The 26,155-nt window shown below is 45.5% G+C and overlaps 1 protein-coding gene across 1 annotated transcript in view; it reads left to right on the top strand.

The window, feature by feature from the left end:
* Positions 1 to 26,155, top strand: part of LOC115094595 (adhesion G-protein coupled receptor G2-like) — a 107,103-nt gene that overhangs the window by 68,030 nt on the left and 12,918 nt on the right. Inside the window, exons 3-4 of the mRNA XM_029607814.1 lie at positions 4,074 to 4,354; positions 9,272 to 9,373. Coding sequence (XP_029463674.1) covers positions 4,074 to 4,354; positions 9,272 to 9,373 — 383 coding nt within the window. The remainder of the gene's footprint in view (positions 1 to 4,073; positions 4,355 to 9,271; positions 9,374 to 26,155) is intronic.

Here is a 26,155-nt window from a genome sequence, read left to right as displayed (position 1 = left end):
TTTCCTGCGCTGGCCCCTTTAAGGTTTGAGCCCACGCGCGCATGCGCGCCTAGGGGCGGGGCCCAGCGTGTCGGATCGGCGGCATCTCCCTCGTGAAGGGAGAGCCGTGGCGGGAGCCATGTCGACCTGGACGGTCGAAGAGGAGTTCCTGCGGCCTGGGCTGGCCCCGAGGTAGGAGGAGGGACCGGGGCACGGCCCAGGACCTTAACAAAAACAGACACCATTAAAATTGAGCATCTATTCTCAAGGTGGAAGGAAGGCAAAATGATTACCGTCATGGTTAAAAGGTGAGGTGAAAGAGGCTATTTTAGCCAAAAAATCATCCTTTAAAAATTGGAAGAAGGATCCATCTGAAGAAAATAGGATAAAACATAAGCATTGTCAAGTTAAGTTTAAAACATTGATAAGACAGGCGAAGAGAGAATTTGAAATGAAGTTGGCCATAGAGGCAAAAACTCATAATAAAAACTTTTCTAAATATATCCAAAGCAAGAAACCTGTGAGGGAGTCGGTTGGACCATTAGATGACCGAGGGGTTAAAGGGGCTCTTAGGGAAGATAAGGCCATTGCAGAAAGACTAAATGAATTCTTTGCTTCCGTGTTTACTAATGAGGATGTTGGGGAGATACCAGTTCCGGAGATGGTTTTCAGGGGTGATGAGTCAGATGAACTGAAAGAAATCACTGTGAACCTGGAAGATGTAGTAGGCCAGATTGACAAACTAAAGAGTAGAAAATCACCTGGACCGGATGGTATGCATCCTAGGGTACTGAAGGAACTCAAAAATGAAATTTCTGATCTATTAGTTAAAATTTGTAACCTATCATTAAAATCATCCATTGTACCTTAAGACTGGAGGGTAGCCAATGTAACCCCAATATTCAAAAAAGACTCCAGGGGCGATCCAGGTAACTATAGACCAGTGAGCCTAACTTCAGTGCAGGGAAAAATAGTGGAAACTATTCTCAAGATCAAAATCGTAGAGCATATAGAAAGACATGATTTAATGGAACACAGTCAACACGGATTTACCCAAGGGAAGTCTTGCCTCACAAATCTGCTTCATTTTTTCGAAGGGGTTAATAAACATGTGGATAAAGGTGAACCGGTAGATGTAGTGTATTTGGATTTTCAGAAGGCGTTTGACAAAGTCCCTCATGAGAGGCTTCTATGAAAACTAAAAAGTCATTGGATAGGAGGCGATGTCCTTTCATGGATTACAAACTGGTTAAAAGACAGGAAACAGAGAGTAGGACTAAATGGTCAATTTTCTCAGTGGAAAAGGGTAAACAGTGGAGTGCTTCAGGGATCTGTACTTGGACCGGTGCTTTTCAATAGATATATATATAAATGATCTGGAAAGGAATACGACGAGTGACGTTATCAAATTTGCGGATGATACAAAATTATTCAGAGTAGTTAAATCACAAGCAGACTGTGATACCTTACAGGAGGACCTTGAAAGACTGGAAGATTGGGCATCCAAATGGCAGATGAAATTTAATGTGGACAAGTGCAAGGTGTCGCATATAGGGAAAAATAACCCTTGCTGTAGTTACACGATGTTAGGTTCCATATTAGGAGCTACCACCCAGGAAAAAGAACTAGGCATCATAGTGGATAATACTTTAAAATCGTCGGCTCAGTGTGCTGCAGCAGTCAAAAAAGCAAACAGAATGTTAGGAATTATTAGGAAGGGATTGGTTAATAAAATGGAAAATGTCATAATGCTTCTGTATCGCTCCATGGTGAGACCACACCTTGAATACTGTGTACAATTCTGGTCGCCGCATCTCAAAAAAGATATAGTTGCGATGGAGAAGGTACAGTGAAGGGCAACCAAAATGATAAAGGGGATGGAACAGCTCCCCTATGAGGAAAGGCTGAAGAGGTTAGGGCTGTTCAGCTTAGAGAAGAGACGGCTGAGGGGGGATATGATAGAGGTCTTTAAGGTCATGAGAGGTCTTGAACAAGTAGATGTGACTCGGTTATTTACACTTTCGAATAATAGAAGGACTAGGGGGCATTCCATGAAGTTAGCAAGTAGCACATTTAAGACTAATCGGAGAAAATTCTTTTTCACTCAACGCACGATAAAGCTCTGGAATTTGTTGCTAGAGGATGTGGTTAGTGCAGTTAGTGTAGCTGGGTTCATAAAAGGTTTGATAAGTTCTTGGAAGAGAAGTCCATTAACGGCTATTAATCAAGTTTACTTAGGGAATAGCCAATGCCATTAATTGCATCAGTAGCATGGGATCTTCTTAGTGTTTGGATAATTGCCAGGTCTTGTGGCCTGGTTTGGCCTTTGTTGGAAACAGGATGCTAGGCTTGATGGACCCTTGGTCTGACCCAGCATGGCAATTTCTTATGTTCTTAACCGGACCAGCTGGCACAATTTTTTAAATATTTTTTTTTAATTTTTTTTTACATTTTTGGTTCCTTCGACGTAATATCACTAGGATATTAAGTCAGATTAAGTAGGATATTAAGTTGTAAGGTGTACAGAAAATCAATATTTTCTGCTTTTCTTCTGTATACTTTTTTGGGCTGGCTTTAATTTATGAGCATAAAATATGGGGATTGGCTGCACATTTTACTTTCAGTATCCCGGGTGATTAACTAATAGCCTCATCAACAAGCATTTGCATGTGATGAGCGCTATTAGTTTCCAGGGGGTTTGGCTGCGCGTTTTTGATGCACTAAACCCCATACAGTATAAAGAGTATAAAGAGTATTGAAAACATGCAGCCAAATGCATGTTAACAGTGCGCATAGCCGAGCACACTCTACACTCTACAGAATCGGCCCAAAAGTATGTTGAGTGATTGAATAAGCTCGAGACAGACAAAGGGATTAAAGCTGTGAATGTAACCCAAAGTAGCTCAGAATAAATTGGTTAGTCTATAAATGGCCACCCAGATCCTTACATTTTTAGCTCAGAATAGATTAAGAAATATGCTATGCATGTTTTATAGGCTAATGTTTGTATCAGGGTAGCCGAAGCTATTTTAAAAATCAATACCATGATTTCCCATGGAAAAAGAGGCACTAAGCTTTTATAAACAGCTTTTACATAGCAAACTTTATACGGATTGTTAAAATATTTTTTAGATGTTATCTGACAGTAAGTGAAAAGTGTTTTATGCTAACTTTCCTTTTTTTTGTACAAAACAAAACATAATTACATGTTTAATGTGTTAAATAGTTTTCATACTGCAGAATGGTAGCTATGTGACAGCCTCGAGAAGGTTTGAGAAGTGCCAGAAGGGCATAAAAGGTGTGCATGTAGTTGGATGAATAGGAATGTGTTGTCAACTGTGTGGCTGGAATGCAGGAGGTTAACAGAACATTTGCGGTGGCTCCTAAATACTTCTGATATCTTTTTTTTCAGGCTGTGTTGAATGTCTTATTATTTTGATGACTGTCTTTGATGACAGTAACTATTCAGCAAATTCTCATAATTAACCCTCCAGAGGCCTAAAAGGTTTGGGTTAAATTGAGGCCCGTGAACATAGGCTTATTTTTTACTACAACTCTAGTTTCTAATGCATCATTTTCTGAATAAATAGTGTAATGAGAGTTGTTGTATGCAGATTTTGCCTGGCAATATGTTTAGTCAGTTTAGAGTATCTCTGCCCCTCTACTCCCATGTGCATAGAGACCTATTAGGTACTGCAGTGCATATTTTGAAAATAAAAAGTATATATAGTTAAGAAAAATTCCCTGTTCCTGTTCTCCTAGGGAGATGAAGGCCTGGGGTATAACCTAGGGCTGGGGCAGGCAGCATGTACTGCTGAGAGGGGCCTATTGCTTTCTCATCACTCCATGCTCCAATGATTACTTCAGTCATCTTCCTGAGAGCTCTGTTATAGTGGTGGTTGGAATTAACTACAGACATCTTTATTAAATAGTATTGCTTTCAAATAAAGAGCCTCTAGCAGTATTCAAGAGATGATGCAAAATTTCACTGCTAGGAGTGATTACTGCTTTACTTTTAAAACTGTGAAAAGAAGGTACTGCAGCTGACCGCGTTCCATTAATGCCTCTCTCTCTCTCTGTTTCTTTATTCACAGCTGCTGGATTCGTAAAGATATAGTATTTTACATCTCAGTTGTGGGCTATTTCTGCATAATATTTTTCATGAACGTGGCCATGTTCATTGTTGTCTTCCTTCAAATAAACTCAGTGAAGTCGAACAAAGGGAAAAATCAGAAAGAGGGAATTTTACATGGCCTGAAGAGCTCTGCCAGCCTGACCGTTCTATTGGGGCTGACGTGGGGCTTTGCCTTCTTTGCCTGGGGACCTGTGCAAGTTGCGTTTTTCTATCTGTTTTCCATTTGCAACACATTGCAGGGTACAAATATGCTTTACCAATTAATAATAGCAATAGTGTGTGAGAGAGATTTTCTGTCTCTAGTTATGATGATGATAATAATAATATATTTTAGTCTATAAAGTGAGAATTTTATTTTTTATTGCCGCTGACTTTTTAAGCACTTCGAAGTACTCTGTGCTTCTGTACTGAATTTCAGGATGCTAGGCAAGGGATCAATGGCTGGTGTAAAATTAGACACACCTCTTATGTAAACATTTTCTGCATTTTGACCAATCTATTTATCTGCTGAGTAGATTTTCTGTAGGTTGCAATACTTCTGATTGTGCTAACATGCTGAAGTACATGAGTTTGTGAGACCAGATCTCTTCTTCAGATGCATCTATAAGGCTGAAAGAAGGAAGCAGTGGTGATTTTCTGACAGGTTATGCCAGGTCATCTCCCCAGAACCTTTTTTAACTTTCCTCCTTTTTCTCACTGGGAAAAAGTGGAAGGTGGAGCCAATCAGTGGACCTGACCCACTATTTTTTTTCCTTTTTTTTTTTTTTTTAGAAAATTATTATTGGGAATTCCCACAGGGTGTTAAGGTAGAACCTCATCAGGACTGAGAGGAGGGTGTTAAAGGCTGCCATAATAAGACCTGAGTCCAAAGACTTAGTTTCGCAGATATTAGGACAGAGCTTGTAGGGAACTCTGAGAGGAAGAAAATGGATGTAGATGACTGGGTCATTTTTCAAAATGTGCTGAGGCCCTAATGTATATTAAAAATGGTCTATCGCGCGTTAGGTGCAAGGCATGGTGCGTTATGTTTTACAACTCAAAGACACATGCAAATTGACTGATCGGTATGCAAAGGGATTGAATTTATTCAAATAAGTGTGTCACAACCCTAATTGCACTGAATTATTGCACAGTAATGCGGGATTTAATGTGGGATTGAACTACATCTATTATTTTTGGCAGTACCGAGGGGAATAGTTTTAACGCACCATACCTGCTGTTATTGCAGATCACAGCTATTAGCGCAGAACGCAATATTTTGGGGATGCTCACTGACACACCTACCAAGGCCTTCTGGGCCAATAAAAACAGCTTTTATTAGTGGGCAACTGGATGCTTCAGATTGCTCATGGCAGACAACACCAACACCAACAATAACAACAACAACAACTGGCAAGGAAAGTTCAAAGCCTTCCTAGGGAAGGGCCTGCACCGGAGTGTGAGCCACAAGCCCTGGGTGTGTTTCAGAAGGACTAGAGATATCTACTTTGTCGCTTAGAAAATGGGTCAATTGAGAAGGGTCATAAAAAATATATGAAACATCTCTATATTGTAACTGCAACGTTTCGTTCCGCACCTGTTAATGTTTTTCTTGTATCTTCTTTTGACACCCCTTTATTAATTGTAAACTTGCATGATGTGATACCTATCGTGAATGCCAGTATAGAAAAAACACAAAATAAATAAATAAATAAATATATTTAATCAAGCATTTACAGGGAAACTTGAGAAAGAACCCCCCCAATCGCTGAACCCCAGAACGCATAAGAAGAAATTGCTTTCATTTTTTCTGAGTCTGTTTTGCGACACCAGGGAATACTTTCACTTTTAGCTGTAAGAAGGTCTCAGAGTGATGATGAAAGAAAAGCCTTAATAGCCAGTCCTTGTCGGGTTCTAGAGACAACGAATCTATCATTGTGGCTGAAATAGCCGTTTCACTATCCTAAGTCTCAAGTAAAGCAGAAACATCCAGATTGGGACCTTCAGTAGGGATTAACGGAGTTTTGTTTCTTCAGATCTCTTTTTAAATGGAGGAAGACAGTACATTTTTGAAACAGGAGGAATAGCTTTCTCAGGAACATGCAATATTTCCATTAAATATCTCCTGAACATCTCTCTTGGCGATATTGATGGTAATTTAGGAAAATTAATGAACCTAAGGTTTTTAGTCTTTACTGCATTTTCTAAATTTTCCATTTTAGAGGCCAAATATATATTCTCCTTAATATTTGTCTCTTGAAAATGTTAACTTGAATCATATCCATTCTTATTGCTGTCCCAGATCCAAGGAGGAATTTTCTAAAGCTTGTACTCGTTTATCCAAGTCCATACAGTTCTTTACCAAAGAGGTTAATTGCCTTGAGATAGATTTATTTAGGTCCACAATGGCTTCCCAAATAGATTCAAGGGAAAAGGAAATCAGTCTCACCATGTTCAAAAATGGCTGGACTTGTATACAGAAATTGCTTGATGATCCAAAACTGGGCCCTTCTGTCCTTCCCACTCCTCCATGTTCAGTAAGCTTCTTGCCCAGGAATTCGGAGATGACCTCACTGCTGCTGTGCCTACCTCACCACTCCTCGCAGAAAGTGTCAGGTTTGTATCAACATTCAGCAGCATGCTCTATGTTGCAAGGGAGGCCCATGCTATCACAGGATTCCTAAGCGGCATTCTCTCAACCGGGTTCAAAGGTGATTACCAGCCTGGGGGAGACAGGAGCACATCTTCCCCTCCCAGTCTCTTCAACGGCACATTTCCTGGCATCAATGGGCCACAAACAACATGGGTGTCCATCAGGCCCATAGAAAGGTGCATCAGAAGGGCTGCAGGGTAAGTCCCTGTCTTCAGCTTCCTCTTTCTGCCCATAAAGTAAATTAAGCAGTCGGAAAACAATAGATATAAGGTGAAAATGCCCAAGGGAGTTCACACGCTGTCAGCTATTGATCCACCATCTTGGATCCCAGCTGCAATTTGATCATTTTATCTAGTTTTTTGTTTTTTTTTACTTGAGATAAACAGTCAAAGATGCAAGTTAGTGTTGGTACAGGATTATAATTTCTATTATAGTGCAATATAGCCCCAGTCTCGATTGGGTCCTGGGCACAAGAGCTCATGAAGAAGCTCATGATCTAGTGCAGGACCCATGACCTCCCACGGTTCCCATATCGGGGGAAAAGCTTGAACTCTTCAGGACCTTTATGGATTTCTCCTCGCTGTGACTTTTCTGCTCATCAGCCTAGTACAGATCCCAAAAATACCATGCTGATTCCAAAGCTGTTGTTCAAATTAACAATTCTTTACTGGCACTGATGGTAAATAAAACAATTAAGTCCAAAATAGTGATACACTAATGAAGGGGTGGCCAACTCCAGTTGTCCAAAGTCACAAACAGGCCCAGGCAGGCTCCCATTCACATCCACACTCACATACACCCCCAGGCATGCTTCCATCCACACACATATCAAAGCAGGCACCCATTCACTCACACACCCTCACACCCAGGCAGGCTTCCATTTAGTCACACACACAAACACAAAACATAAAACATAAGCAGAATGCCCATAAAGAGCAGAAGGGGGAGCCTGTTTTGCTGCTGCTTCTCTTCATGTGCCTGCCCCACGGTATTCAAAACTGGCAGGATTAGCACTTCCTCTATGCTCTATGCTGATCTCATGCATCTCTCGATGCATGAGATCAGCATAGAGCATCTTCTCACCACACGTGCTTTGAATGCCACAGGGACGACACACTTAGAGAGACAGAACAGGCTCCTTCCCAATGATTTTTTTTTCTTTGACCGCCCGATGGGATGGGGTCCACAGGCAGTGGCAGCTTCTCGGGCCTCCTCCTCTTCTTGGACGCTGGCAGGATAGGGTCTGCCAGTGGCTTCCTGGGCCTCTTCTGCCGCCAGTGGGATGGGGGGTCCACTGATGGCCCAAGAGAGGCTATGTCACAGGGCTACAGCGGACATACCCAGCATGTGACAGAGAAATGGAGGAGGCCATGAGGCATGGGTGTGTCCGCTGCAGCCCTGGGACACAGCCTCTCTTGGGCCACTAGGCAATGCTTAATGGGTGGGCCTATGCCCAAAGAGGGTGGGCCACGGCCCATTGAGGCCCACCCATGACTATACCATTGCCTTGAGCCCCAGCTACTTTCTCAAAATAGGAACACCAGCATCTCATTTGAGAGAGCACCTCTTTGGACTTTCCCTGTGTGAATGGTTGGGCCTCCTCGGACTTCAGTGGGCAGAATGGTTTCTCTAGACTCCAACTCCACAATCTCATTGCATCACATGGATGCAGAAGTTTTATTAAACCTAGGCCAACTCCCACTGTAGAGTGCCAAACCTTAAAACACTCCCACACTCACTGACCTCATTAACAGGGGCAGGCTCTGTTGAAACTTTATTAGTAAGGGGCAAATTTGGGGTCCCTCTAAGACCTGTATTAGTCATATGGGAAAGTTGTTGGAATTTTTAAAACTGCTAATTTGCATCCCAAAAATCAGACATTTACATTTGAACTAGTGATTTGTGGCTACCCTAGACTAACCCTGAGAAAGCAAAAATGATAAATCAATTACAAAGCCCAGAATAGATACAGCATTACATTTAAACAAAATGTACATGCAAAAAAATGTTCTTTCCATTTCATTGAATTTATTGTTGAATGTTTTCTCAAGGAAAATTTCTCAGCAAAATAGAGATGGGCATAGTGTTGTACATTTGATAAGTTCTATATTTGAACTGAATCATACTCAGTCATTATTCATTTATATAGTACTACAAAGAGTAAGCAGTGCTGTACAAACTGTACCTGCTTAAAGAAGCTTACAATCTAGTCAAGATACACACAGAAGACTGATAAAAGGTTCTGGGAACTTTATGAAAATAAAGAACTTGATTATTAATTAATGTAGAGCTATTTGTACCCTTCTTGGAAACGTATGCAATGTTTTGCCCAATAAGACGTATCACAACCTACAAATATACCATTTTTTCTAGGACCAATATGGTCAGGAGTATACTATCTCCTACAAATGGTTTACTGGACTAAAGGGATATAGTGGGAAATATTATGGGATAGGGGTCTAAATGTGATCCCCAGGGTTATATTCACACATTTTAAGTGAAAGTCTTTGTATATGTTGTTTTAGGATTTTTTATATTTCTGTTTCACTGCTTGATGAAGGAGAATGTGAGGAAGCAGTGTCAGATTCATTTGTGTTGTGGCAGGTTTAGTCTGCATAACTCTTCTGGTAAGTCATGTCTTATTTTTAAACCTAACAACTTATAATTCTGGCTGTTTGCCGTATGAACACAACATTGTAGATAACTTTGTGATAAACAGTTCTGTTTTAATGCTGTGATTGATGAGCTAGCCACAGTGCAGAAAAAACCAACATTGCAGCATATTATTTAAGGCAGTTAAACATTTTGGGGCTGATATTCAGCCCTGGAGTGGCTAGTTAATTTAGCCGGATATAGCTATCTGGCTAACTTAACAGGGATATTCAGCAGTGTGGCCAAGCTGCTGAATATACCTAGCTATCTTAAAGTTAGCTGGATAAGTATATCTGGCTAACTGTAAAGCGCTACCATGCCAAGTTCATGTTTCATGTAAACCGATGTGATACTCAGAGTGTATGTCGGAATATAAAAATTTCTAAATAAAAAAAATAAAATAACTTTAGGACAGCCTTATGGCTCAACCAGAGTTAGCCGCATGAGTTGTGCGGTTAATTCCGAATATCTTATGCAGCTAACTCCATTGCTTCCTAAAATGCCTACCGCCTGCCCCAGAACTCCTCTGATTTATGCAGCTAAATTCTAGCCGCATAACTCTTATGCGGCTAGAATTTAGCCTCATTAGGTTTCTAATATTGCTGCTTTGCCATTTAGATGGATAAATTTTCAGTTAGCCATCTAAATGGCTTCTGAATATCGGCCTCTTTCTGTTAAGATTTTCTGGGGTTTTTTTCCTGTAAAGTTTTTGGCATAGTTCTTTTATCAGGATCTAGTTTTACATGCAACAAGTAAAATTTCTTGTAGAACACAGATATGACACCACCAGCCAAATGAGTACCTGTCCAAGAGATGTGAAATCCAAAGCAGTCCCAGATCTCTGGGAGGTCAATATTCAAAGATATATATATGGATAACTCACATGGGTAACTTGGAGTTAGATAGCTAACTTGCCATTTAGATGGATTAAGAACATAAGAACATAAGATATGCCATACTGGTGTTATGAGCATCGGCCGCGGCTGTCCGCGACCGACCCAATTCACATCATGTCATGCTTGGCTCTCCACTCCTGGTGAACTTATGGCTGTGGCCAGCCGCTACCGCCACATTCCTCCTGGCTCTCCGTGCTCCACGAGGCAGCTGGGACGCACCGCCAACCTATGCTCCGACTCCTGGCCTCCTTAGGCACACGTGCGCGCCATCTGAGGGGAGTTAGAAAGGATAGGTTAGAATCCCTCAGCTGGGGAAACGGGCCGAATCAGAGATTAATAAAATTTGTTTTAGATATTATATATAAAATCCTAGGTTCGAAAAATGAATAATGTGGGCTGTATTAATTTAGCATTGTTTTATTGGTTTTTAAATTAGGATTTTAATTTGATATTGGTTTTATATTGTAGCTATGATTTTAGAGTATTGGATTCTGTTTATTGTAATTTAATTGGAGATATATGTGAGGTACTGATATTTATTTTCTGTACTGTAAACCGACTTGATATTTTGTGAGGAAGGTCGGTATATAAAAATGTTTAAATAAATAAATAAATAAAATCTGTCCTCCCTTTAAAGGCCCAATGTCGGGAACTCCAGGGTCATCCCTGGCTGATGACATCACAAGCCTGAGATATTTAAGCACCTCCTTTGGCCTACACCAACCATCTTTGCAACGAGTTCCCTGAGCTTCTCTGGTGCTTGTTCCTGTTCCTGGACCTGCGGGTCCTGCTTTGGATCTCTGCTCTCTGATTGAGGACTCTGGCTTTGGGTATCCGCTTCTTGGGGGCCTGCTCTGTGCTTCCTTTCCAGGGACTCTGTCTCTGTGCTACCCCACTCTTCGCTACTTCGCCACAGATCCTCCCTCTATGCTTCCCAGCTCCTCGGGGTAGCCTCAGCGTTACTACACCAGAGATCCTGTACCTATGCTTCCCCGCTCCTTGGGGTAGCCTCAGCATTACCACACCAGAGATCTTGCCTCTATGCTTCCCCGCTTCTCAGGGTAGCCTCAGCGTTACCTCATCAGGGGTCCTGTCTCCGCACTCCCCATTCCTCAGGGCTTGCCCTGTACGCTTCTGCGTTGGAGATCCTTCCTCTGGTATATCCTATCTCCTGACCTGCTCAGCACTGCGATACCATTGAACTGTCTCTCTCAGACCCCACTCCTTGGGGCCCCCCCGCAGTATTGCTTCAGTGCAGGTGCCTGCGATCACATGGCTGTGACGCAGACCGCTCTTCTACGCCTCCTCTCTCCTGGGCCACAGCCGTGGTCCTGTTGCCTGTGTTTCCAGTCCACCTCGCCTCCTCATGGTGGGGACCTGTGGAGCTCAAACCCTCAGGTAGTGTCAACCCCCACCTCAGGCCAAGGGTCCACGAAACCTACAAAACCTAACAACTGGGTCAGACCAGGGATCCATCAAGCCCAGCATCCTGTCTCCAACAGTGGCCAGTCCAAGTCACAAGTACCTGGCAAGTACATTAAATAGATCCCATGCTATTAATGCTGACAACAAGCAGTGGCTATTCCCTATTGATTAATAACAGTTTATGGACTTCTCCAATAACTTATCCAAACCTTTTTTAAACCCAGCTACACTAACTACCTTAACCACATCCTCTGCCAACGAATTCCAGAGCTTAATTGTGCATTCAGTGAAAAAGAATTTTCTCCAATTTGTTTTAAATGTGCTACTTGCTAACTTCATGGAGTGCCCCATAGTCCTTGTATTATCTGAAAAAGTAAATAACCATTTCACATTTACTCATTCAAGTCCTTTCTTGGTAGAGATCTATCATATTCCCCCTCAGCCATCTCTTTTCTAAGCTGAAAAGCCCTAACCTCTAGCCTTTATCTATCTAAATGGCAAGTTATCTATATAACTCATAAGTTATCCATCTAATTCCAAGTTAACCATATAACTCCAAGATATCCATTTAAATGTTTAATTTTGAATATTGACCTCTGGATCTCTAAAACTAAAGATGATTGGCTGCAGTTTCTACAAGTGTGAACCATGTCCTTACAATAGGTCTTTCAGAGTAGAATAGCCCTCAGAGAAAAAAGAGTGTTCTCACAGGTCAAGCAGGATGGTTGTCCTCCCGTATGGGTGACATCACAGGATGGAGCCAAATCACGGAACACTTTTGTCAAAGTTTCTAGAACTTTGACTGGCACCTATTGGGCATGCCCAGGATGGCAATAACCCTGCAACCAGCAGGGGTCCCCCTTCAGTCTTCTTTTTTCCGTGCAGCAGTAGCCACGTGGGTTAAGGAGCTCCACAGAGATTCCTGACAGGAAATTTCCTCACGGAATTACTATTCAACTTTCTACCCCACAGGGGTCCCCCTCTTTCATTTTTACGCCCGCAGTGGTCCAGTACGTTTTTTACCCAATTCCCATCGATTCCCGTCGAGTTTGGCCCTCATGGACTACTGGCCGTAGACCGCACCACGGCTAAATTTTTTCACAGGCCATGGCATCAGGGTTCCGTCGATGCCCGGACTGCATCCGCACAATGTCCATTACTGACCCTCACCAGGTATGTGTAATGTGTCTGGGTAGCGAGCATGATGTCCTTACTTGCACCAAATGTGCCCTTATGATACCTAAAGGTCGCAAGGCTAGAATGGAGAAAATGGAACTTCTCTTTAGATCAAAAACCCCGCCGCCGTCTATAGCATCGACGTCATCTGAACCAACACCGTCTACGTCACACCATCATCGGGCACCGGCCGGTGTCCGAACAGCATCGACGACTCCACAGCCATCGACACCCTCTTTTCCCCCTCAGGAAAAGGACAGAGGAAAGCGTCGAGAAAAGCATCGGCATCGACATCGCAGGTCTCAGACTGTCAACGCAGGCAAGGCCTCAACATCGTCATCATCTGAACCACCATCGAAGAAAGCCTGTCCAGAAAAGGCACCATCCCTATCTGGTTCAGGGTCACCGAGGCAACCTTCACCGTGACTGGTGATAGGAGCCGCGATTTCCACCTCCAACGGTGGTCCCTCCGGCTACGCCTCCTCCTCCTCCGGCATCGGGGCTCCATGCTCCAGGTTTCCGGGAGGAACTGGATCAGATGATTCAGGAGGCCATCGGCAGAGCGATGCAAGGTTTCAAGGTTCCATCGATGCTGATACCGGTACCAATGCCTGAACTGGTAACCGATCCCATTCCTGCAGCACTAGCACCGTTACTCACGGGAATGGAAGCGCTGATCGCTGCTTTTCCTCCGATGGATCCGACGTCACCAATGGACCCAGTGCCTTCCTCTCCGATTTCTCTTTCATCGACAGAAGAAGGAGAAACACCATTCCTTCCGGCATCGGGAGTCTTTCCGATGCCTAGATCATCGGTTTCACCAATTGCATCTTTGTTTCCAATGGTGCCACCGACCTGTCCATCAATGCCCTCGGTGCCACCGGTGACACCTTCGATGCCTTCTGTGCCTCGCCTGGGACCTTCAGGTATACCAGCTTTTCATCCCTCCAAGGATGCTGGGGGTGCTGGAGATGATCCCTACGATACCTGGACTGATGATTCATCCCAGGATACCGATGACTTGCCATCGCCACCCTCTCCTGCTGAATGCAGAAAGCGTTCTCCGCCAGAGGACTTGTCCTTCATTAATTTTGTGAAGGAAATGTCTGAAGTGGTTCCTTTTCAACTTCAGACAGAACAAGATGATAGACATCCGATGATGGAGCTTCTTCAATTTTTAGATGCTCCTAAAGAACTAACATCTATTTGCATCCATGATGTCCTCCTGGATCTTCTGAAAAGAAATTGGGAACAACCTGGTTCTCTGGCACCAGGATATCGGAAAGCTGACACCACATACCTAGTCCAGTCAACTCCTGGTTTCCAGAAGTCCCAATTGGACCACCATTCAGTGGTTGTTGAGTCAGCCCGAAAGAAAGCCTGAAGATCCAAGCCTCATTCTTCCTATCCTCCAGGAAAGGAACAAAAATTCCTGGATGCTATAGGTCGCCGTATCTTTCAAGGGGCAATGCTTATATCCCGCATCGACTCTTATCAGCTTTATATGACCCAGTACAACAGGGTCCTCTTTAAACAAATACAGGACTTTGCAGAGTCCATACCTCAACAGTCTCAAGACCAATTACACGCCCTGGCTCAAAAGGGTTTAGAAGCGGGCAAGCATGAAATAAAATCTGCCTATGATGTTTTTGACACCACTTCCAGGGTTTTGGCAACAGCCATTCCTGCAAGGCGGTGGGACTGGCTAAAGTCGTCGGACCTATGGCCTGAAGTCCAGGATAAATTATCTGATTTGCCTTGCACTGGAGATAATCTATTTGGTGAGCAAATACAAAAGGCAGTGGCACAACTCAAGGATCACCATGAGACTCTTCGCCAACTCTCCTTGATACCTTCTGAATATCCTGCTAAGCAAACATTCAGAAAGGAGCCCAAGAAATCCTTTTACCGCCAAAGGAAATCTTATCCTCCTCTGACCAAAGGTCGCTCTACTAAGCCTTACCAGAAAGGCCAGTCCAGGCAACCTCGCAGGCAAAAGCCGCAAACAACTCCTCAACCAGGTCCAGCATCTGGTTTTTGACTTTTTTCTAGAGAGCAGCATTCAGACTCCACTAAGGCATGTACCAGAGGGAGGCCGTTTGTGCCACTTCAGTCACATCTGGCACTCAGTCACAACAGACCAGTGGGTTCTCGCCATAATAACTCAAGGTTATCATCTCAACTTTCTTGCCATTCCACCAGACTCCCCACCTCGGCTGACGTGGAGAACATCAGACCATTCACCGCTCCTGGAACAGGAGATTTCCCTCCTCCTCCAGTCCAGAGCAATAGAACCAGTGCCCTACTCCCAACAGGGCCTCGGATTCTACTCTCGGTATTTTTTAATCCCAAAAAAGTCAGGTGGCGTTCGCCTGATACTAGATCTTCGGGCCTTAAACAAGTTCCTACAAAGAGAAAAGTTCAAGATGGTGAGCTTGGGTTCCTTCCTCCCCCTTCTACAAAGGGGAGACTGGCTCTGCTCTCTAGACCTCCAGGATGCTTACACTCACATCGCAATAACTCCGTCTCATCGCAAATTTCTGCGATTCCTCGAGGGCCCAAAGCACTACCAATATCATGCTACCATTTGGCCTATCCTCTGCTCCATGAGTCTTCACCAAGTGCCTCGTAGTAGTAGCAGTGTTCCTCAGAACTCAAGGTGTCCACGTCTACCCGTACCTCTACGATTGGTTGATCAGGGCTCCCACACAGCAAGCTGTTCTGACGTCCCTACATCTCACCTTGCATACCCTGATCTCTCTGGGGTTTTTCATCAATTATCCAAAGTCCAGCTTGGTCCCATCGCAAACCCTGTCGTTCATATAAACAGACTTGGACACCTTCAAAGCGAAGGCATTTCTTCCTCGAGAACGAGCTCTCATCATCTCCTCTCTCGCCCATCAGCTGCAGTCTCGACAACGCTCCACTGTACGCCACTTTCTAGTCCTGCTAGGACACATGGTGTCCTCAGTACACGTCACTCCCATGGCTCATCTCGCCATGAAGATCCTACAGTGGACTCTAAGGTCACAGTGGATTCAGTCATCTCAACCTCTATCAGCTGTTGTCCACATAACCAACCCACTTCGTCTATCTCTAGCTTGGTGGAAGAATCAGGCCAATCTCCTTCAAGGCCTTCCTTTTCAAGCTCCAGATCCTCAAATAACCCTTACAACAGATGCCTCCAACTTTGGCTGGGGAGCACACAATGCCAATTTACAAACTCAAGGGTCCTGGTCTCCAGAGGAAGCCAAACACCAGATCAATTTCCTGGAGCTACGAGCAATCAGATATGCTCTCAGAGTATTTCAGGATCACCTCTCCAACCAGGTCATCCTGATTCAAACGGACAACCAGGTGGCCATGTGGTACATCAACAAACAAGGAGGAACGGGCTCCCACTGTTGTGGTTCTGCTAGCAGAAGGGAGGAGTTAGCAGAAAGATTAGCAGTCTGATAGAATTCCCTCCCCAAAGAGGAGGAGTTAGCAATCTGTTATGCTTCTACTCCTGTGGAAGGAGGAGATAGCAATCTGTTAAGGATCTGCTGCTCGAGTTAGCAATATATTAGCAACCTGCTGCTGGATGCTCCTGTAAAGGGAGGAGTTAGCAATCTGTTGTGGGGTCGGCTGCTAGAGAGAGCTATTGGATACGATCCTGCTGCTGGATACTCCCACGAGGGGAAGAGCCAGCAATCTGTTGTAATGCTGCTAGCGGTAAGCAATCTGTTGCAGGGTCTGCGATGCAGATGGGAGGAGCAAGCAGATACGAATAGTAGTCTGATGCGATTGCCAGGTTGCTGAGCTACAAAGAGACTGTAGATAGTGAATAGACAGGATATGTAGATATACATAGCCAGTACTAGATGATATCTCATACAAGGTCTTGATATGGCTCAATAGTTGGAAAGGGTTAGGCCCTCGAGGAGCGAGTACCTGGTTCCAGGAAAGCTCTGAGAGAGCGATGGTCACTCACACTAATCTGTATCTGGAATAGCTTCTAGTCAATAGAGAACATAAGAACATAAGAACATGCCATACTGGGTCAGACCAAGGGTCCATCAAGCCCAACATCCTGTTTCCAACACTGGTCAATCCAGGCCATAAAAACCTGGCAAGTACCCAAAAACTAAGTCTATTCCATGTTACCGTTGCTAGAATAGCAGTGGCTATTTTCTAAATCAACTTAATTAAGTCAACTTAATAGCAGGTAATGGACTTCTCCTCCAAGAACTTATTCAATCCTTTTTTAAACACAGCTATACTAACTGCACTCACCACATCCTCTGGCAACAAATTCCAGAGTTTAATTGTGCGTTGAGTAAAAAAGAATTTTCTCCGATTAGTTTTAAATGTGCCATATGCTAACTTCATGGAGTGCCCCCTAATCTTTCTATTATCCAAAAGAGTAAATAACCGATTCACATCTACCCATTCTAGACCTCTCATGATTTTAAACACCTCTATCATATTGTTGCAGTCTGGGAAGCTGCTGTTCGAGAGTGGACCCTTGAGCCGAACCACCCTGGGTAGAGTAGCTCGGGAGGCGGAGCCACAGGCACAGATCTTCACCCGGGAACCAGGAACCCCCCAGGAGGAGCCCGTAGGGTCCTGGAGCCTTGGGACTTAGGAGACTCACGTAAGGATCTTCACCCGGGAACTGGGGACCCCCCAGGAGGAGCCCGTAGGGTCCCAGAACCTTGGGACTTGAGAGTGCAGATAAGCTCTTCACCCGGGAACCGGGAACCCCCCAGGAGGAGCCCATAGGGTCCCAGTCCCTTGGGACTTATGCACAGTGTCAGTCTCTATAGAAAGGCCCGGGCAAGGAGTAGGCACAGAGTCCAGCAGCAAGGGCCAATAGGCCAGGGAGCACAGAGCAAGCGGGAGCAGGGTCAGAGTCAGTAATGTCTTAACTGGAACTTGCAGGGTGCAATGTGGGAGCCAGCAGCGAGTAGGCCTGAGCCTGGCAGGAAGTAGAAGGTATCAAGGCCCAAGATAGTCTGGCAGGAGTTCCAGCCCAGACCTGCATAGGACGCTGTCCGGAGGACAGGAGCGCAGCAGCTGCGGCAGAGAAGCCGTGGACTGAGGCAGGCGGCAGGAAGCACAGAGTCAGGAACGAGCAGAGGTCGGTGGCTGGCGGCAGGCAGAAGCAGAGTCAGGAACGAGCAGAGGTCGGTGGCTGGCGCAGGCAGAAGCAGAGTCAGGAACGAGCAGAGGTCGGTGGCTGGCGGCAGGCAGAAGCAGAGTCAGGAACGAGCACAGGTCGGTGGCTGGCGACAGGCAGAAGCAGAGTCAGGAACGAGCAGAGGTTGGTGGCTGGCGGCAGGCAGAAGCAGAGTCAGGAACGAGCAGAGGACGGTGGCTGAAGCCGTACAATGGAAGTGCAACTAAGAACTACACACTGTAGCGACCCTCGTTGCAAGGCAATGAGAGGACTGAAGAACGCCGGTTATATCGGGCTTGGGGCGTGGCGTGGCCAGCTCAGGCGGGGTCAGGCTTCCGGTGAGCGTACGTCCATAACGCGCGTCCCCGTGTGCGCGCGGGGCGGCAGCGAGACGGCCCAGCAATGGCGGACGCCCCGAATACTCAGCAGAGCCGCGGAGGCGGCATTCCCGACCATGGAGGTGAGCCCTGATTACAGCCAGTAAGGGGAGAGCGGTGGAGACCGCAACACATATCCCCCCTCAGCCGACTCTTCTCCAAGCTGAAAAGTCCTAACCTCTTTAGTCTTTCCTCATAGGGGAGCTGTTCCATTCCCCTTATCATTTTGTTAGCCCTTCTCTGTACCTTCTCTATCGCAATTATATCTTTTTTGAGATGCGGTGACCAGAATTGTACGCAGTATTCAAGGTGCGGTCTCACCATTGAGCAATATAGAGGCATTATGACATTTTCCGTTTTATTCACCATTTCCTTTCTAATAATTACCAACATTCTGTTTGCTTTTTTGACTGCCGTAGCACACTGAACCGACAATTTCAATGTGTTATCCACTATGACGCCTAGATCTCTTTCTTGGGTTGTAGCACCTAATATGGAACGTAACATTGTGTAACTATAGCATGGGTTATTTTTCCCTATATGCATCACCTTGCACTTATCCACATTAAATTTCATCTGCCATTTCGATGCCCAATTTTCCAGTCTTACAAGGTCTTCCTGCAATTTATCACAATCTGCTGTTAGGACCGCCGGCTGTGGCAAGCCACGACACGGCACGGCATGTTGAAACACCGACAGTAGTCGGTGTCGGTGGATTTCCCTGCTGCTGCCATCATGGCCGCGGCGTCGGCCGTCCCTCGGCGTGCCTGGCTCCGCCCCCGCCGAGGTTTCCTGAGCCGCGCGACGTGGCTGAAAATTATTAAAGGGCCATACAGGAAGTGGACGGGTTCCTTCCTGTAGGCTCCAACAGCTGGAGACTACTTGCCTTGGCTTCTTGGCTCTGGTGGTTGTTCCTGATTTTGGTTCCTGATTTTGATCCTCCGTGCCTGATTCCTGGACTGGCTGCGGTATATTCTGGCTCTCGACCCCTGGACTGGCTGTGGTACATTCTGGCTCTTGACCCCTGGACTGGCTGCGGAATATTCTTTGGTTCTGGACCTCTGGATTGGCTGCGGTTATTCCCTTGGCATTAATCTCTGAACTGTGCTTTCTGATCCTACGACCTGCTGGAGGCGCCAGCTTCTGATCCCACAACCTGATGGAGGCGCCAGCTATCTGGACTACATGACCTGCAAGAGGTGCCTGCATCCAGATTTCCATCTATCACCTCTTGTGATCCTCGGGATTGGCCTCGCCTTCCGACGGTAGGACTTACGTTCATCGCCAGACCAAGGGTCCACCTCCCAAGTCATAACAGTAAGCCAAGGCCATGGACCCGGCAGAGGCTTCTGCACTGCGTGCCATTCCCGGCTTGGCTCAGAATATCATGGTGCAACAGAGTATGCTGGAATCCATGGCAGCTTCCATGGAGCGACTCAATGCCCGACTGGATGCAGTAGTTGCTACACACTCCAGTACTCCAGCTGTAACTCCTCCACCTGCATCAGTTCCATCAGCAGCACAAGGCTGTTTCCATCCAGTTCTTCCTTTACCAGCTCCACCACGATACGCAGGAGATCCTCGTCTATGCTTGGGGTTCCTAGACCAGTGCAATATACATTTTTGTCTGCAATCTTCCTTCTTTCCAGACGATATAACCAAAACCACCTACATCTTATCCTTATTGGACGGCAAAGCCCTAGCCTGGGCCTCTCCACTGTGGCAGCGCTCAGACCCAGTATTACAGGACTTCCCACGGTTTCTAGAATTATTCCGGACCATCTTTGAGGAGCCTGAGAAACAAGCCACTGCCGCTACTGTCTTGCTTCATCTCCGTCAAGGAGAGCGCTCTCTCACGGACTACAATATTGACTTTCGTACTTTGGCAAATGAGCTTCATTGGGAAGATAATGTCCTTCGGACCATATACCTGGAAAGATTATCTGCCAAAATTAAGGATGAGCTGGCCGCTCGGGAACTCCCATCCTCCTTAAATGGCCTCATTGAACTAGCAACTAAAATTGACCGCCGGCTGCAAGAAAGGGCCCGTGAAAGCATAAGTTGGAGGAGACGACCTGCTATCGCCCATATTCCTCAATCCACCTCTGCGACCCCTCGAGAAACCTCCACCAGTGAAGGGTCTGTGGAGGAGCCCATGCAGCTAGGAAGGGGTCCCTTATCACCGGAGGAACGCCAGAGACACCGTAAAGCGGGTCTATGTTTATACTGTGGAGGTTCCGGCCATCAATTAGCAACTTGCCCTATTCGTCCGGGAAACTACAAAGCCTAGGAACCTTGGGGGGTGTTTCCCTAGGCCTCACATCTCCAAATCCCCCACTCACCTTACCAGTTACCTTCCGTACTGAAGGAAAAGGAATTTACTACCCTGGCATTAGTAGACTCCGGAGCCGGAGGAGACTTCATATTACAAGAAATAGTGGATAAACTCCAGATTCCCACCCGTCTTTGTCATAAACCATTAATCATTTCCTCCATTCATGGGGAACCCTTACCAAGAAGAATAACCTATCACACGGAACCTCTGCATTGCTAGATTGCACCCGACCACACAGAACAAATCACCTTTTACGTCCTCGAGAGAGCCATTCATCCGGTGATTCTTGGTATTCCCTGGTTGCAGCGCCACAATCCCCAATTTGATTGGATTTCTTTACGACTTATTCGTTGGGGACCTGAATGCCGTAAGACTTGCTTGAAAGGAACAACTCCTGCTTCCGGCTTCATCTGTACTTCAGTCCTAAAAGAGTTACCCGGTCCATACAAACAATTTGCGGACGTATTTTCTAAGGAGGCCGCAGACACATTGCCCCCGTATCGAGATTTCGACTGCGCTATTAAGCTGATTCCAGGATCCACACTGCCGCGAGGGCACGTCTACCCCTTATCAGCCACTGAGACCCGGGCTATGTCCGAATATATTCAGGACAATCTACAAAAAGGATTTATTCGATGATCCACCTCACCTGCGGGGGCTGATTTTTTTTTTGTGAAGAAAAAAGATGGGACATTATGCCCTTGCATTGATTATCGTGGACTTAACGCTATCACTATCAAGGATCGATATCCCCTGCCTCTTATTGCGGAACTGTTTGACTGCCTGCAAGGAGCCCGAGTGTTTTCCAAACTGGACCTACGAGGAGCCTACAATTTGGTCCGGATAAGGGAGGGGGATGAGTGGAAGACCGCTTTTAACACCAGGGATGGACATTATGAATACCTTGTTATGCTGTTTGGGTTAAATAATGCCCCTGCTGTTTTTCAACATTTTGTTAACAAAATTTTTAGAGACTTGTTGTATATCTGTGTAGTGGTTTATCTCGATGATATTTAGATTTTTTCCAAGGACCTACAGACTCATCGCCAACAAGTCACACAAGTTTTGCAACGACTCAGGGAACACCGGCTATATGCCAAGCTAGAAAAATGTGTTTTTGAAACAGAATCCTTACCTTTCTTGGGTTACATTATTTCCAAACAAGGTTTCCAAATGGACCCGACCAAAGTGAAATGCATACAAGAGTGGCCTCAACCTAACGGACTACGGGCACTCCAACGGTTTCTTGGATTTGCTAATTATTATCGACATTTCATCAAAGATTTTTCCAAGTTGACCGCGCCACTCACCGCACTCACACGAAAAGGAGCTAATATCAAAACTTGGCCTGCAGTGGTGGTAGAAGCATTTCAAGCTTTCAAAGACTCCTTCCTACAACGACCTTGCCTTTGCCACCCTGATCCTAGACGCCCATTTACAGTAGAAGTTGATGCGTCCACTGAGGGAGTTGGAGCGGTGTTGAGCCAGAATGACGTAGGAGGAACATCCCATCCATGTTCCTATTTTTCGAGGAAAGTTTCACCTGCGGAATGCAATTATTCTATTGGCGACAAAGAATTATTAGCCATTAAACTTGCCTTTGAAGACTGGCGACAATGGTTAGAGGGGGCCCAACACAGAATTACAGTTTTTACGGATCATAAAAATTTAATTTATCTACAGCAAGCTCAACGACTGAACCCACATCAGGCCCGTTGGGCACTATTCTTTACACGTTTTGACTTTGAACTAAGGTATCATCCAGCAAACAAGAATATCAAAGCCGATGCATTGTCTCGATCCTTTGTCAGTGAAGATGGGGAGGAGCCTCTACAGAACATTATTGATCCAGCCCGCATCATTCTCTCGGCAACTTTTTCTGTTCCAGTTGGAAAAACCGTGGTACCCAGTAGACTCCGCAATAGGGTACTGAAGTGGTGGCATGATTCTCAGTTGGCTGGGCACCCAGGACGTAAACGAACACAAGATCTTCAACAATTTTACTGGTGGCCTAGGATGTGCAAAGACACTCGCGCATACGTAGATTCCTGTCCTGTTTGTGCGCAGCATAAGAATCCTGTGGGGAGACCTTGGGGGCAGTTACAACCATTTCCGGCACCGACGAGACCATGGACTCACATCTCCACCGACTTTATTGTTGACCTGCCTGCTTCAGAAGGACATACTGTAATTTGGGTAGTGATCGATCGATTCTCCAAGATGGCTCACTTTACACCACAGCCCGCCCTTCCCTCTGCTCCCCGTTTGGCTCAATTATTTATGTCACATGTATTTCGACTTCATGGTCTACCCCAGTACATCACATCTGACCGAGGATCGCAATTCACAGCCCTATACTGGCGGAGCCTCTGTGCCAAGCTTCATATTGCTTTAGACTTCACCACCGCCTTTCACCCTCAAGCCAATGGGCAGGCAGAACGGACTAATCGTGCTCTAAAACAATTCTTGCGCTCCTATGTTAATGCTCGACAGGATGATTGGGCAGCATTGTTGCCCAGGACGGAATTCTCTCATAACTTCCACACCTGTACCTCGACTGGGTCTTCTCCTTTTCAAATCGTCTCCGGTCAGCAACCTACACCACAGGTGCCTCTACCCCTGTCTGTCCCCTCTCCAGCGGCCCAGCTTACTGCCACACACTTAAAGAAACTTTGGATACACACCCGACAGATGCTACAAAGGGCCGCAAGTACTGCAAAACGATTCGCTGACCAACATTGGAAACCTGCACCACAATTTCGTCCAGGAGAGAAGGTGTGGCCCAGCACCAGAAATATCCATTTGAGGGTCCCATCGATGAGACTGGCTCCCCGCTATATTGGCCCTTTTCCTGTGACTAAACAAATAAGTCCTGTAACCTATCAACTATGTCTACCCGCCTCACTATGTATCCACAGGGCCTTTCACGTATCTTTGTTGAAACCATTGCTCCTCAAATGGCCCTCTCGGAAGGTTCCTGTTTCTCCACAGTTGCAGCTGGAGGAAGACACGACTTATCAAGTCCGGGAAGTTCTCGATGTACGGAGACGAGGTCGTAGATGGGAGTATCTCCCAGCTTGGGAAGGATTTGGGCAAGAAGAGAATTTTTGGGAACCTGCTGCTAATATCCTAGATAAAGAACTTCTCAAGAACTTCCACACTACTCATCTGGGGAAACCCAAGCCTTCTAGGAGGAGGCCTAAAGGAGGGGGTACTGTTAGGACCGCTGGCCGCGGCAAGCTGCGACCAGGGTCAGCTACTCACTGGTGCAGCATGTTGAAACACCGACAGTAGTCGGCGTCGGTGGATTTCCCTGCTGCTGCCATCATGGCCGTGGCGTCGGCCATCCCTCGGCGTGCCTGGCTCCGCCCCTGCCGAGGTTTCCTGAGCCGCGTGATGCGGCTGAAGATAATTAAAGGGCCATACAGGAAGTGGACGGGTTCCTTCCTGTAGGCTCCAACAGCTGGAGACTATTTAAGTCAAGGTCTGCACCTCAGACCTTGCCTTGGCTTCTTGGCACTCATGGTTGTTCCTGATTTTGGTTCCTGCTTTTGATCCTCCATGCCTGATTCCTGGACTGGCTGCTGTTCCTTCTCTGGCTCTCGACCCCTGGACTGGCTGCGGTATATTCTGGCTCTCGACCCCTGGACTGGCTGTGGTACATTCTGGCTCTCGACCCCTGGACTCGCTGCGGAATATTCTTTGGTTCTGGACCTCTGGATTGGCTGCGGATATTCCCTTGGCATTGATCTCTGAACTGTGCTTTCTGATCCTACGACCTGCTGGAGGCGCCAGCTTCTGATCCCACGACCTGCTGGAGGCACCAGCTATCTGGACTACATGACCTGCAGGAGGCGCCTGCATCCAGATTTCCATCTAGCACCTCCTGTGATCCTCGGGATTGGCCTCGCCTTCCGACAGTGGGACTTACGTTCATCGCTGGACCAAGTCATAACATCTGCCTGTGATTTAACTTCTCTGAACAATTTTGTATCATCTGCAAATTTGATTATCTCACTTGTCGTATTTCTTTCCAGATCATTTATAAACATATTGAAAAGTAAGGGTCCCAATACAGATCCCTGAGGCACTCCACTGTCCACTCCCTTCCACTGAGAAAATTGTCCATTTAATCCTACTCTCTGTTTCCTGTCTTTTAGTCAGTTTGCAATCCACGAAAGGATATCACCACCTATCCCATGACTTTTTACTTTTCCTAGAAGCATCTCATGAGGAACTTTGTCAAACGCCTTCTGAAAATCCAAGTATACTACATCTACCGGTTCACCTTTATCCACATGTTTATTAACTCCTTCAAAAAAGCGAAGCAGATTTATGAGGCAAGACTTGCTTTGGGTAAAGCCATGCTGACTTTGTTCCATTAAACCATGTCTTTCTATATGTTCTGTGATTTTGATGTTTAGAACACTTTCCACTATTTTTCCTGGCACTGAAGTCAGGATAACCAGTCTGTAGTTTCCCAGATCGCCCCTGGAGCCCTTTTTAAATATTGGGGTTACATTAGCTATTCTCCAGTGTTCAAGTTACAAATTTTTACTAATAGGTCTGAAATTTCATTTTTTAGTTCCTTCAGAACTCTGGGGTGTATACCATCCGGTCCAGGTGATTTACTACTCTTCAGTTTGTCAGTCAGGTCTACCACATCTTCTAGGTTCACCGTGATTTGATTCAGTCCTTCTGAATCATTGCCCATGAAAACCTTCTCCAGTAGGGGTACCTCCCCAACATCCTCTTCAGGAAACACCGAAGCAAAGAAATCATTTCATCTTTCCGTGATGGCCTTATCTTCTCTAAGTACCCCTTTAAACCCTCCATCATCTAACGGTCCAACTGACTCCCTCACAGGCTTTCTGCTTCGGATATATTTAAAAACGTTTTTACTGTGAGTTTTGCCTCTATGGCCAACTTCTTTTCAAATTCTCTCTTAGCCTGTCTTATCAATGTCTTACATTTAACTTGCCAATGTTTATGTATTATCCTATTTTCTTCTGCTGGATCCTTCTTCCAATTTTTGAATGAAGATCTTTTGACTAAAATAGCTTCTTTCACCTCCCCTTTTAACCATGCCGGTAATTGTTTTGCCTTCTTTCCACCTTTCTTAATGTATGGAATACATCTGGACTGTCCTTCTAGAATGGTATTTTTTAACAATGACCATGCCTCTTGCACATTTTTTACTTTTCTAACTGCTCCTTTCCGTTTTTTTCTAACAATTTTTCTCATTTTAGCAACGTTTCCCTTTTGAAAGTTTAGCACGAGAGCCGTGGATTTGCATACTGTTCCTCTTCCAGTCATTAATTCAAATTTAACCATATTATGATCACTATTGCCAAGCGGCCCCACCACCGTTACCTCTCTCACCAAGT

This window comes from Rhinatrema bivittatum, chromosome 6 (assembly GCF_901001135.1).
Source record: "Rhinatrema bivittatum chromosome 6, aRhiBiv1.1, whole genome shotgun sequence".
NCBI lineage: Eukaryota > Metazoa > Chordata > Amphibia > Gymnophiona > Rhinatrematidae > Rhinatrema > Rhinatrema bivittatum.
This window is presented reverse-complemented; position numbering and strand designations above follow the sequence as displayed.